The sequence below is a fragment of the Sinocyclocheilus rhinocerous genome, unplaced genomic scaffold (genome assembly GCF_001515625.1).
Source record: "Sinocyclocheilus rhinocerous isolate Xijiao unplaced genomic scaffold, SAMN03320098_v1.1 scaffold62, whole genome shotgun sequence".
In the NCBI taxonomy this organism is placed as follows: domain Eukaryota; kingdom Metazoa; phylum Chordata; class Actinopteri; order Cypriniformes; family Cyprinidae; genus Sinocyclocheilus; species Sinocyclocheilus rhinocerous.
In genome coordinates, this window is record NW_015656585.1 from 430,854 (window position 1) to 443,670 (window position 12,817).

Below are 12,817 nucleotides of genomic sequence, written 5' to 3' on the forward strand. Positions count from 1 at the left end.
GAGCCTGTCTAAATGCTGAGGGAAAAACACCAGTGTGAAGGGATGTGTTAATGATGTGAGTGAGTGCAGGTACAACTGCAGGAGAAATGGCTTGAAGGAGATGAGATGGAATAGGATCAAGCGAACAAGTAGTAGGATGATTAGAAAGTACGAGTTTGGAGACTTCTGCCTCAGAGAGCGAAGAGAAGGATGTGAACGAGTGTGTGTTTGCTGGTAAGATGTGTTTGACTGATTGTGGTGTGGAAAATTGTGCACTGATGGTTTTACATTTTTTAAAGAAAAACGTAGCAAAGTCGTCAGTTGTTAGAGTTGATGAAGGAGGGAGAGGAGGAGGACAAAGGAGGGAGGAAAATGTTTTAGAGAGCATGCGAGTTAGACCAATTGTTAATTTTGTTATGATAGTAGTGGACAACAGTAGAGCAACAGTCTACTAGATTTGTACATTTCCTGAAGAAATTGTGCCGTTTTCTGTTTTATTGTGTGGTAGACAATAATCAGTATTTGGATGACTTGGAAAAGTAATAGCACATATCTTTTCAACCAACAAAACTATTTTCATTGGCGGATTTAATATTTAGAGTTAGTGGTTACTATCTTTGGGGTAGATATGTTTAACTTAACTACAGCAATTAAAAACTGCATACATTTTTTGGTCAGAATTAAAGGTAACACTTTAGGTTAGGGAACACTATTCACTATTAATTGGTTATTTATTAGCATGCATATTACTAGCATACTGGCTGTTATATAGTGCATATTAATGCATGACCATATTCTAGATCCCTTAACCCTACCCAATACCTAAACATAACTACTACAACAACTGCCTTACTTCCTATCAATAAGTAGCTAATTAGGAGTCTAGTGAGGGAAAACTCTTAGTTAATAGTGAATATGTGCTCTCTAATCTAAAGTGTTGCCAAACTAAACATCTATCTAGCCCATTCCCTATATTATGTGGAATGAAGAAAATTTTCCAAACACTTTCAAAAGTACACAGCAGTCTGACAAGACTAGCTCACTAAAAGCCCAAATTCTTGTGTTGTTCTTCAGTTTAATTTCCCAAAACATGTCTAGTAGGATTCCATGATGGATGGACCTTTGACTCACAAGCTTTCTGAGACAAAGAATATGAACCTGGTTTACAGGATTTTTGCATTGCCTGAGGGAGGAGTCCATGGCCTTACTGGAATGTAACCTTTAACATAAAAAATTCACCCCATTCTGTGTCCCCATCCCTGACAGCACTCCTCAATGGAGAGGCCTGGCAGCCTCACTTAACGGCACCCTGCGGAAAATCACACCACCTTTGAAAGTCTACTAGACCTGCCCATCCTGGCAAACAGTCCCACTTTTTAAGGGGGTAAATACATAGGGCACTTAGTCAGCCTTGGCTCCTGCTAGTAAAGCACACATTAGGGAATTACAGTAAGTACACTAAGGACCTCCGTAGGAAACCCTGCCAGTTTGCTCTTTAACTTGGCAAATGCTTGTCACGTTAGCAATCAAGCTACTTAAAGTGGCATTAGGCCACAAAGGGGTAGCCTACTAAGATAAAAATACATTAAAGAGAACAAAAGCAATGAGGCTTTTAATTTAAATTTTCCATGTGTTGCTTGATGTTCCTTTTTAATTAATTGAAAAATATTTCAGTGTATTGTTAAAATCTGTACAAATCTATATAATATGATGATTTAAAAGTGTATTTAACCTTCTCATCTCAAATCTCTTGCCCAAACAGGAAATGCACGAAAAAACATTTTTGTTGTTTTGCTTGTGTCCTATAAAACCATCAGTGCATTTCTTGACACTTGATAAAAGCCAGATTTATAATTATGCATATTAAAATCTGCAGCATTCCCCAAATCCTTTTAAGTAAAAAAAAAAAACAATCTCCATTTACAAATCTCCATCCTTAACTCAGAAAAGGCCCATAAAAATAAATCACAGGTTCTGTAAACAGACCTAGTTCGTGTTTGATTCTGTGACCAGAGAATGACCCCATACTGTTATTCTACCTTCACCATCCTCTCAGAAATCCCTTTGTCCTCTAAAAAGTGATGGGATTCATTCTGTGGCCACCAGTAGCCCATGACAACAGGATTTTACTAGCACTGCAATGCTGGCCCAGGCCAGAGCAGATGCTTTGTTGACACCTGACCCTCAGCCAGATGAAACACAGGGGGTTTCCACCCACTGCGCTCCAATCTGCCATCTGCCATTTAAAGGTCACAAAGTAAAGGGGGTTGTCTCTCACAACAAAAAGTTAAAGTCTAACTTGGAGGCCCTTTCATGGTTGAACTACAAGAATACTGTAAATAGTGGCTGTAAGGACAATGAATGAATGTCCAAAACAGCACTGTGATGTTTGAACATCATACTACAAGTGTAATTAAAGAATATTTTATTACAACAGTGTTTGTGCACAATGTTAATAACCACAGATCTATTTTTCCTTCTTTCTTTCTTACAAAAAACAAATATCACAGTTAAAGGCAACTAGAAATGAAGCTAGTGTTTTTGTTAAAGCACGTACATGAATTCTTGCTTAAATGTTTATTATTTAAGCCAACAATTGGGGTGGGGATACTGCTGTGTTTTTCTCTATATAAAGTCATTTTATTTTATTCAAAAAGGACACAAAAACACCATAAATGTATAATGTATAACATATAAAGTTAATCCATATTAGGCCTACTCATGCAATAAATTCCATGTCTATCTGAAGTTGATATAATTTTTGCAAAAGTTTACAAAAATTACACACTTTATTCCCAAAAAATGGCCTGAATGATTCTTTCATAAATTAGACTGATTTATGGTTGCAGACCCGGTTGCAGAGCTTCTCATGTTAACAGTAACATTTTTAAATATTACAGTTTTTACTGTATCTTTGATCAAATAAATGCATCTTTGATAAGCATAAGAGACATTTCTTTTAAACAAATCAATACTTTTATCCAGCAAGGACACATTAAATTGATCAAAAGTGATGGTAATTTAATTTACAAAAATTACACACATTATTCACAGAAAATCTTAACGTCTGCCCTAGCTCATAGCCACGCAAATAGCCATGATCCAGTTCACAAAACTAGCCTGAATGATTCTTTCATAAATCAGACTGCTCCGGTTGCAAAGCTTCTCAAGTTAACAGCTCACTGGAGGGGAAGATTATCGGTAACAATTTACATTTCGGTCTGTTTCTAACGCAAAGCTATCATATGACTTCAGAAGACAACACAAGCTGTATGGACCCTTTTTATGTTACATTTATGGTGCTTCTGTGTCCTATTAGAACCAGTACATTATTTAAACAATTTTATTTTAAACTATCATTTAAACCATATTTATTGTTTTATATTTAAACTATTATTTAATATTAAGTTTATTGTAATATTTAGTGCCCTGTTTACTTGAATTGTAAGTACCTTACTAACTGTGATTTTACTGTGAATTTAACAAGCTGAAATTAGTTACTTTGGTTGTCAGCATTATGTCTTGAATGCCTTTAATAGAGCTTAGTTAATAAGTTGCCCAGAACATTCCTAACAGCAATTAGCTAGCATTAGTCGTTTGTGTGATGAGGCTACCTGTAAGATAGTTGTTAAGAAGATCGTTGCACCACTGGCCTGTTTTGTTCCCTTGGGCAATGCGACAATGACGCAAAATCTACTCTCTTTTAAACCCTAATTTCCTGTAGTTGGGAGTTTAACTCTGAGGAGTCTTTGCAGTCTTGTCTGTTCTTTATGAAACAACGGCCCTGGGCTCTTCGCACTCTCTCTGTAATCACCAGAGGAGACCTGATCCTCCAGGCCCACATCTGTTAGTGTTCATTACGCCTGTGTTTATTTGTCCCTAGTACTGAGGGACCCTATGGGAACGACAGTTCCGCTGAGGGACAGGGAGCAGCTATTAACAGACCCAGTACTTTTCTAATGAGTGTTGCTCCTGGTGGTTTTATGAGGCTAGAGAGAAGGTTAATGTATTCAGATGTCCTTCATGGCACTAAATAGTCATTTTTGAGTGGAATGATGCCGGACACTTAACAGGAAGAGGATTTATTCATTAAAATATCCTCGTCAACCCCTCTGACAGTGTGACAATGTGAGAGGAAACTTCTAAACATCTGCCACTGCCAGGGCTGAATAGAAAAACCACAGGCATTAGCGGGTATTATGCTGTAAGTAGCAGCCATTGTACATTGTGAATTATTTACCTTGATACTGATCACTTGTAATGCTGTGTTCCACATGCAGATGGTTCAGGTCAAAAGCATCAAACAAAAACAACACACGCTTGGTGTGTTTTGCTGGCTTTTTTTAGTTTTTTTGTACTTGGCCAGCTGTACATACAGAACACAATCTGGCAATAACAGAATGGACAATCAACATTTGCTGAATTCCTGATAGAAATAGGGCAGAATCAGATTTCAACTCACCAACACAAGTCACTTTGGTCAGTCGAGACATTAAAGGGATAGCTCACCCAAAAATGAAAATTTGATGTTTATCTGCTTACCCCCAGGGCATCCAAGACGTAGGTGACTTTGTTTCTTCAGTAGAACACATATGATGATTTTTAAGTCCAACCATTGCAGTCTATCAGTTGTATAATGCATGGCAATGGTAACAAAATCTATGAAAGTAAAAAAAACATGCACAGACAAATCCAAATTAAACCCTACGGCTCGTGACGACACATTGATGTCCTAAGACACGAAACACATCAAATTTTCATTTTTGGGTGAACTATCCCTTTAAGCTGTGCCATAAAGCTGCCAAGAATGGGACACTCAGCATCTGCGGTGATATGATAAGAGACTTCTCTTCCTTTGGCACTGTATCAAAATACAGCAAGGAACTCATCTCTAGAAAGCAAACAGAGCATTTACTGAAACTGTCCCACACATTCTGGATTACTGCTTTAGAAACACCACACATGGCCCAGGGTGTGAATTACAACCATTTTGGCTCAAATTTACAAACTAGGGATCATAAATATACAGTGACACTCTGTACTAATACAAACGCAAATTAAAATGTATCCTGCATAAACTGACTTAAATATATAAGAGATTATTCAAACGCTTATGTCAATAAGTCATTTTTTTTAAATATATCAATACTTTCATCCAGCAAGTATGCATTAAACTGAACAATTGATCAGTGATGGTAATAACATTTACGATGCTACAAAAGATTTCTACTTCAAATAAATGCTGTTCTATTGAACTTTTTATTTATTAAAGAATGTATCACTGTTTCCACAAAAATATTAAGAAGCAACTGTTTTATACATTGATAATAACAATAATTTAAAAATATATTAAAATAGAAAACTGTTAAATTGTTGTAATAGTTTACAATATTACTGTTTTTACTGTATCTTTGTTCAAATAAATGCATTCTTGATAAGCATAAGAGCCATTTCAAATAAATACTGTTCTTTTTAACTTTCTAGTCATCATAGAATCTTGAAAAAAACAACTTAGCACTGTTTCCACAAAAATGTTAGGCAGCAACTGTTTTGAACATTGATAATAATAAGAAACAGTTTATTTCAAGATGTTATAATTCCAACCCACAAACACTTGATCGAAACTGCAACTAAGCTCTAAGTATGAGATGAATACTTAGATGGATACATGTCAGTGATGAATTAAAACAAGGTTTATCCCACCGACATCAGTTTTTCAGCTCTGTATTCAAATCTTTATGACTCTATTGGGACCCAATCGGAAGACACTGAGCTCTTTTTGCACATTACATCAACAGCCGCCCATCAAAGACATAGTCGGAAGGTCTGAAGTTCGCATGTGAACTTCTCCTCATCTCCCTCCAGTCTTGCATCTCTCATCTCCTTGTCGAACACTAATCCTTTTGATTCAAATCTGCCGTCCCTCATACATACAAGGAATTCAGATGTGGTGGCTGGTTTGTATTACTGTCAGTTGGTCTTCTGGCCTTGCCAAAGCGTCAAAGATAACGACTCACTCACTCCTTTACGAGCCTGTCAGAGTGCCAGATATGAGTGTTTGGTATTCCTGGTATGGAATGTCAAGTAGAACCAACACATCTTCCCAAAACAATATAAGACTAGCTGAACAACACTTGATTTAAAATGATCTACCTGCAGTTACACTTTATATGTTTTAGATTTTACTCTTCATGTGGCACATTAAATTATTGCAATGTGAATGTTTTTACTTATTTTCTTACTTTACCTTTTGTCTGGATAAAATTGTGTGAACTAAACATTTTAATGTTTAACAAGTGTGTTTTAGGAGCCCTGCATGCACAGTTAATAACATTTGGTCAGGTAACATAAAAAATGTATCTCTTATGAAACAATTAACTAGTTAAATGTTATGTAATACATATTTAAACATTACTAATATTATTATTAATTATTAAAAATAATGTGTATCTTTTTATGTTATTTATAAATGTTATTTAATATGACTGAATCAACTGAACCTACATTCAATCATTTTTAAGAAGATGTTTTGAAGAATATTTCATCCCTAATCAGTCAAAAGGAGTGCAAACCCCACTGACTTTCATTTATGCACAAACAAACACTGAGACATTTCTCAAAATATCTTCTTTTGTGCTCCACAGAAGGAAAAAAAAGTCATACAGGTTTGGAACAACATGAGGGCGAATAAATAGCGACAGAACCAAATTTTTAGGAGAACTACCTCTTTAAGAGAACAACTGCACATTTTCAGTATTTACAGTGCGGCGACTAAAAGCGAAAAATGTCACAAAGCATTTGAGGGCATTCACAATGGATCCATTTGATTAGAGGGACAGCATGGCCAAAACTGGCCTACGAACTCGCTTTTTGCCAAAGTTTGTCAGATGTTGCAGGACCACCAGTCTGCATTTGTTTGTCCACCAGTTGCATTTGAACAATAGATAAAAGGTACTAGACATAGTAACATGCCATCCTGAGCGGGAGAGCGGCCTTCGTTTGTATCTCCATGTTTAATTAGAGGAGTCTGAGTATGATAGGGCACAATGGTGGCTTTGTGGCCCGACTGAGGCAGGGAGGCTGCCAGACAGAATTAAGATGTGGCCCACTGCCAGCGTGGCTCCATGTGCTCGCAGTCCACTGAGGGAGACCAAAAACAAAGCCGCCACCATCCCGCTTCAAATGAGCCCTGCCAGTGTGCTCCTCCATAGCCACCCTGATAAACTCACTGATAGCCGGAGAAAGACAATGCAACCATGGCCAAATGCTTGCAACCCAATCCCGCATTCACATCACTGCTGAAGTAAAAAGTACAGAGGGCCAAAGAGAGTTAACCCTATTAGAAAATTGACCAACACAATTAGAGCAAAGAAGCAGTCGACCGTCGTGTTCGGGCGCAGTAGAGAAATGAGAGTTATGTGATGCTATGCGAGCTGAGGCAACCTGTTTGCTCTTGATTTTCCAATGGTGCAATGCTACCAATTATGAAAACATCCAGTCCAATTACACTCTCCTGCCATCTGTCCTTCTAATGTAAATCACAGAGATTGAAAGAGCATTCAAAATAGGACAAAACACCCGAGCAGGGGCAGGGTGCTCAAGGGGGGGCCTCAAGCATTCTGGGAAGCCTCAAACAGATTAGTCACACAGAATTAATCTAGACTGGAGTACAATGGTCGCCAAGCTTCTGGCAAACCCCAGCTGTCATTCCATAAAAGAAAAGCGAAATAAGATTTAGGGCTCCGGGTGTCTCCGAGACTTGGGCTGGAGAAGTGGCCCGTACTCATGACCAGCCGGAGGGGGGTGATGCCCTAGGCCCTCTTCATCAGAGGTTGTGTATGTCATTCATTTGCTGAGGACATGTTCTTCAAGGAGAGAAGCACACTTTGCTTTTGTTTAGAAGGTTGGGATTCAAACTGATCGCTTGTGTTCTGGTATACAACAGTTTGTTAATGCATCGCTGAAAATTTGAAACTTTTGGAACCGGATCACAATGACATTTCATATCAGTGATGTGTGCAATTCTGAAACAATGTATTAAATTCCTCCACAGGGTATTGATGTGGTTCAGAAACTGCAGTTTTATGTAATTGAGTTCAATTACTTACTTGCATTCTCCCCTCCCGTCTGCAGTAGGTTCACATGTACCACCATTTTGGCATTTTTCTGAGCATTCCAGGCCTGGAAACATAGAAACAGGGTTATAAATTTCTATTAAGTATTGCATGAGTCGATCCATATATACTGTCTGTCAAAGGTGGTATATCATCCTTAATTTTTAAATATTAATAAGAATATTTAATACACATTCTTAAATTTTCAGTTTGGTTCCAAACTATGCAAAAGTTGGTAAGATACTGGGCAAAAACCCGAAAGAAAGTGTGACTCCTAACACCTTAAAGTGATGTTTGTGGACAGAGGGACTTGACAGCACACTGCTGTGAGAATTCTTCATTCTGCAGCTGTTCTGGGGAATGTATTATGGCAAGCTGTTTTAACATTTATTCTTTAAAACCAATTAATATCTGTTATGTTACTTTTACTTATTGTCTATACAAGTACTTGTATTTAATTACAAGTAAGCAATCCAAAGTGACTAGTATCTTTTTTTCACTAATACGTATTCATTATATGCTAGTATAACTTCCTATAGCGACTGTCTATTTAATTGGCCACTATAACTATTTCTTATCTTATTAGTTAAATAGCTTTTTTAAGTGTCACATACAATGCCTAATCAGGACTTACTATGAAGATTTATAAAAAAAATACTAGTGATAACTGGAATATTCTAATTCTTATAAATGGGTTTGATTAGTACAAGGGAAACTTCAATATATACTGCTACTTGAATAGATACTAGAATAAAATATGTAGCTACTAGAAACATACATACTAGTCAGAAGTGAATAGTTGTGAGTAAAAATGAAATTAATGAAATGTTACTTGTCACTATTTGGTAAGTGACTAAAAGCAACTGAATAAGTATTAATATGTAATGAATAGGGTAGCCTACTTCTAAGACACCGTTACCTATCAGTAGTAACTAAATAAATTACAAAAGACACTACTTAGCCTAATTATATTAACATTACTTATTAATATTTACAAATAAGCAGGCTACTACATAAAAATAGATAATAGCTGCAAGCAATACAAACGGCTTGCCATAATGTACGTTGGGTAGCATCTAACTGCAAAAGTGTTGCAACTTCAGTCAAACTGCTCTAGAGCAATAGGCTATTTGACACTATTGCACTGTATGAACTGTAGTATCGAAACCGCCATGTGGTGTAACTGATTCAAAAACACATTTGGATGCGTTCGAATCTGTATCATTACGAGCGCCGTACGAAAATTTTAATGCCTACTAAATATGTATATTTTGCGTAAGAGACTAAACTAGCGACAAGTTAGCAGTGTTAGTCCAACATAGTTTTGATAGATACTTCGTGATACCGTTACAGGTAACAAAGTTAAAGTTCAGTCTACAGAATATCAAACGATTTATCATGTCTGCTCTTTATGCCGTTTGAAACAAGTGAATAAGCGGAGTACTGACATCAGTGCGCAACAAGTGAATTCTTCTCGGACAAGGTGTTTAATTTTACAATAAATGTCAGAAATAAACGTAGACTATTTATTAGAAATCATGTTAAGCATAATGTTAGAATAGAAATTGCGACTGGCGGCTAATGAAGAAGGCATCTTATGCAACGTACCTTGCGTCAAAGTAAAGAGTGATATCAGAAGAATTAGTTTCACGAGGAAAAGATGCATTCCTTCTTATGGATAGTTGTGGGATTCCACGCAGGCTTAACATATATCCAACATTGGTCTGTTCAAGAAAAGGAAATGAATCACGTAAGTTATTCCAAATAGATCCAAAAACAGCACTTTGTGGCTTGTGCTCGCGAACTCCGGTGCTGCTCATGCAGTCTCAGATGAGTGAATGAGAGAGATCATGCATTCAAGGCTTCATTCTCTTGCTCTCATCCAGAGGCTCCTTCCGCCACACCACTTCACGAGCTGTAGCCCTAGCTATTCATTTACTTGACAAACTTTCTGAAATGGCAGTGGGAAAAACACGCCCTCCCTTTAAACTCGGTTGGGCATTTCAAAACTTGTAAACGGGAAAATCTCAGAACCAAATTACTCGATGCTGTTTAAACTAAGATTTCAATCATTATCGAAAGACAACGCATGACATATCGAGTTTTATATGGATCTTGATTAAAGCCTACACTGTAAAAATTTCAAGCTGCTTCAACTAATTATTTAGTAACTAGATCCGCAGAAATTTTACGTTCAGTCAATTTCTCTCTTCAAAGTGTTATCTGAATTCTTATTTTGTAGTTTTAGTTGTTGTTGTTGTTGTTTTGTAGTTATTTTGTAGGCTCAACCTTTACTGAACTAGTTTTATCTAGTTTTTAGCTAAAATGTTTAAATTGGTCAAACATTTAGAAAACTACAGCAAGTTATGTCAATTAAAATGTAATCATTTACTCTATGTGTTTTATATGTTACCTCAACTAAAGCCCTATTCGCACGGGATTAGTATTACCTGGTGACCTCCAGTCATTTGTAATAATTGCGGAGGTTGTCTGTGATCTTAATCCCGTGCGAATAGGGTTTAAGATTTATTATTTGGGCATCATAAGAATTTGCTGTGGAACTAGTTATTACATTTTATATATTTTTATAGTTTAACAAGATTATTAAAAATGATTAACTGGTGTCTTTCAATCACTAAAAACACACATTACAACACATAATAGCTTTTATTTAATAACAGTCTGCACTTATAACATTTTTCATACAGACTAAACATACAGACTTGAAGAAAAAAAGTCACCTACATCTTGGATGGACTGAGGGTCAGTAAATTAACAGCAGTTTTTCATTTTGGGGTGAACTATCCCTTTAAAGCTTCAGTTGATAAACATTACATCTGTAATACAACTGCAAAATTCCGTTAAAACTTTGTTTAATGAACTAAAAAAAGACTAAACAAGCTAAACAAAATGTTTGCAAACAAACATTTACAAATACTGTTACTGTTACTATACTGTTCACAATTACATCTTTAAAATGAGACAGAAGTCAAAAAAATGAACCAGGTGTTACAGTATATAAAATCAAGTAAAGTCACATTTATTTATATAGCGCTTTATACGGTACTGATTGTGTCAAAGCAGTTATAGACAAAATAGTTTGTCAATAATGCAGAGGACAATAACGCAATTCTCCTGCAGCACAGGCTGCAACACAGGTCAGATTGAGCAGAGGACTCATCTGGTTCTGGTGGTCTTGTCCCCAATGTTTGTGTATAAATATATATAGGCCTACGTTTTAAATAAAACGGTCCTGCCTGTTGTTGATAAATACCAGTGGTAATGTTTACACCTTTTAAATATATATGTTTTGATAAATTCAGTCTAAGTCAGGTAGTTGATATTCTGAAATGTTGACTGGATTTGAAAATAATCCTTCATTTAGTGTTTTTAAAATATATTTGTGCAGACTTAATATAATTTGTTTCAACTAAGCCCAAGCAAGAAAATTTGTTAAACTTCGATATTTTTGCCCTTCCAATATTTTGTTAATTGGATTTTTTACAATGTACACTAGGGGAACCAATCTACCAAAATAAAGACAAATAAATTAATAAAAAGAGTAGGCTAAATCATTTTTAACATAATTTATTTATTTATTTATGCCAATTATTATTTAAGCATTCTTATTCTTGTAATTATTATTATTATTATTATTATTATGGGTGATTTTGTCCTCCATATTCACCAGATATTTTTTTTATGCTTGATTTATTGATAGTGCAAAGTAAATGCAGAAAGTTCAAGTGCTTTTTTAAGATAATGTAATTTTGACTTTTAGTATAAAACAGTAACAGTTTCCACAGTAACATGCATAACCTAATTATTATCATGTGTAGATACAGTTTAAGGCTACAGATTTTTCTCAGTTTGATTTGCATGAGTGATGCTGGTTGCTGATAAAGCGTGCTTAGGGGTTGAAAATAGTTACATATACAATATGCAGCATGCTGTGGTTTGGGGGTTGACATTTTTATTTCTCAAACTGTACATTTTTATTCTATTTTGTTTTGAGTCAGACTGTTATGTTCAGAAAGTTATCATACAATTTAACGTTTAAAATTTATATAACATAACCTAGTTACATTTCATATTCTACATATCTCCGGTTTAGGCATTGATGCCTCTTAGTTGGCCTGTAGTGTTCAACCATCTTAAAGGTGACTGTTGTTAAAAGGAGAACCACCAGAGAGCCATTTGATGTTATTAATAACCGCCATAATTCTTCTGATTGAACTTCTTCAGTTAAAGTATTTAACATAAATGCAGTGTGCCATGGTTTACGTGCCCTTATTACAAGTATAAATACTTGTGAAAATCTGTTCATGGCTCAAATAATGCCCCTAAAAAATAAAAATAAAGTTTTTTAATAGTTTTTGACACTGACCAGTATTGTAAACATGAACATAACAGCAAAACTCAAAAGGGAAAAGATCTTAATTTCATTAAGAGGTGAGAACTCTAGTCAGGTCCTAATTACATCTCCACGGACCTGCAAATTTAGGCCGCTGCTATCTATTTTTTATGGAATTGTGCAATGCAAAGTCAACACACAAAGGTTATTCACGTTCTCACTTTCTCTGAACACAACTGGAAAGTCCCTGTGCTCCAAAGCTGTGAACCACAGGAGGAATATAGCAGATCTTTGGAGTATCAGGCAGAGAAAACAGACATGCTTTGAAGTTAGGCTGCAATTATATGTGACAGAATCATCTCCTGACAGT

The 12,817-nt window shown here is 36.0% G+C and overlaps 1 protein-coding gene across 3 annotated transcripts in view; it reads right to left on the reverse strand.

Moving 5' to 3' along the window:
* The window catches only part of LOC107720248 (neurogenic locus notch homolog protein 1-like), a 56,879-nt gene extending 46,877 nt beyond the window's left edge, over positions 1-10,002 (reverse strand). For all 3 annotated transcript variants that reach the window (XM_016527897.1, XM_016527898.1, XM_016527896.1), the window contains exons 1-2: positions 9,702-10,002; positions 8,088-8,160 (exon numbers count right to left, since the gene is read on the reverse strand). In XM_016527897.1, the coding sequence (XP_016383383.1) occupies positions 8,088-8,160; positions 9,702-9,759 (131 nt within the window). In that variant the 5' untranslated portion in view covers positions 9,760-10,002. The remainder of the gene's footprint in view (positions 1-8,087; positions 8,161-9,701) is intronic.
* Between the last annotated feature and the right edge of the window lie 2,815 nt (positions 10,003-12,817).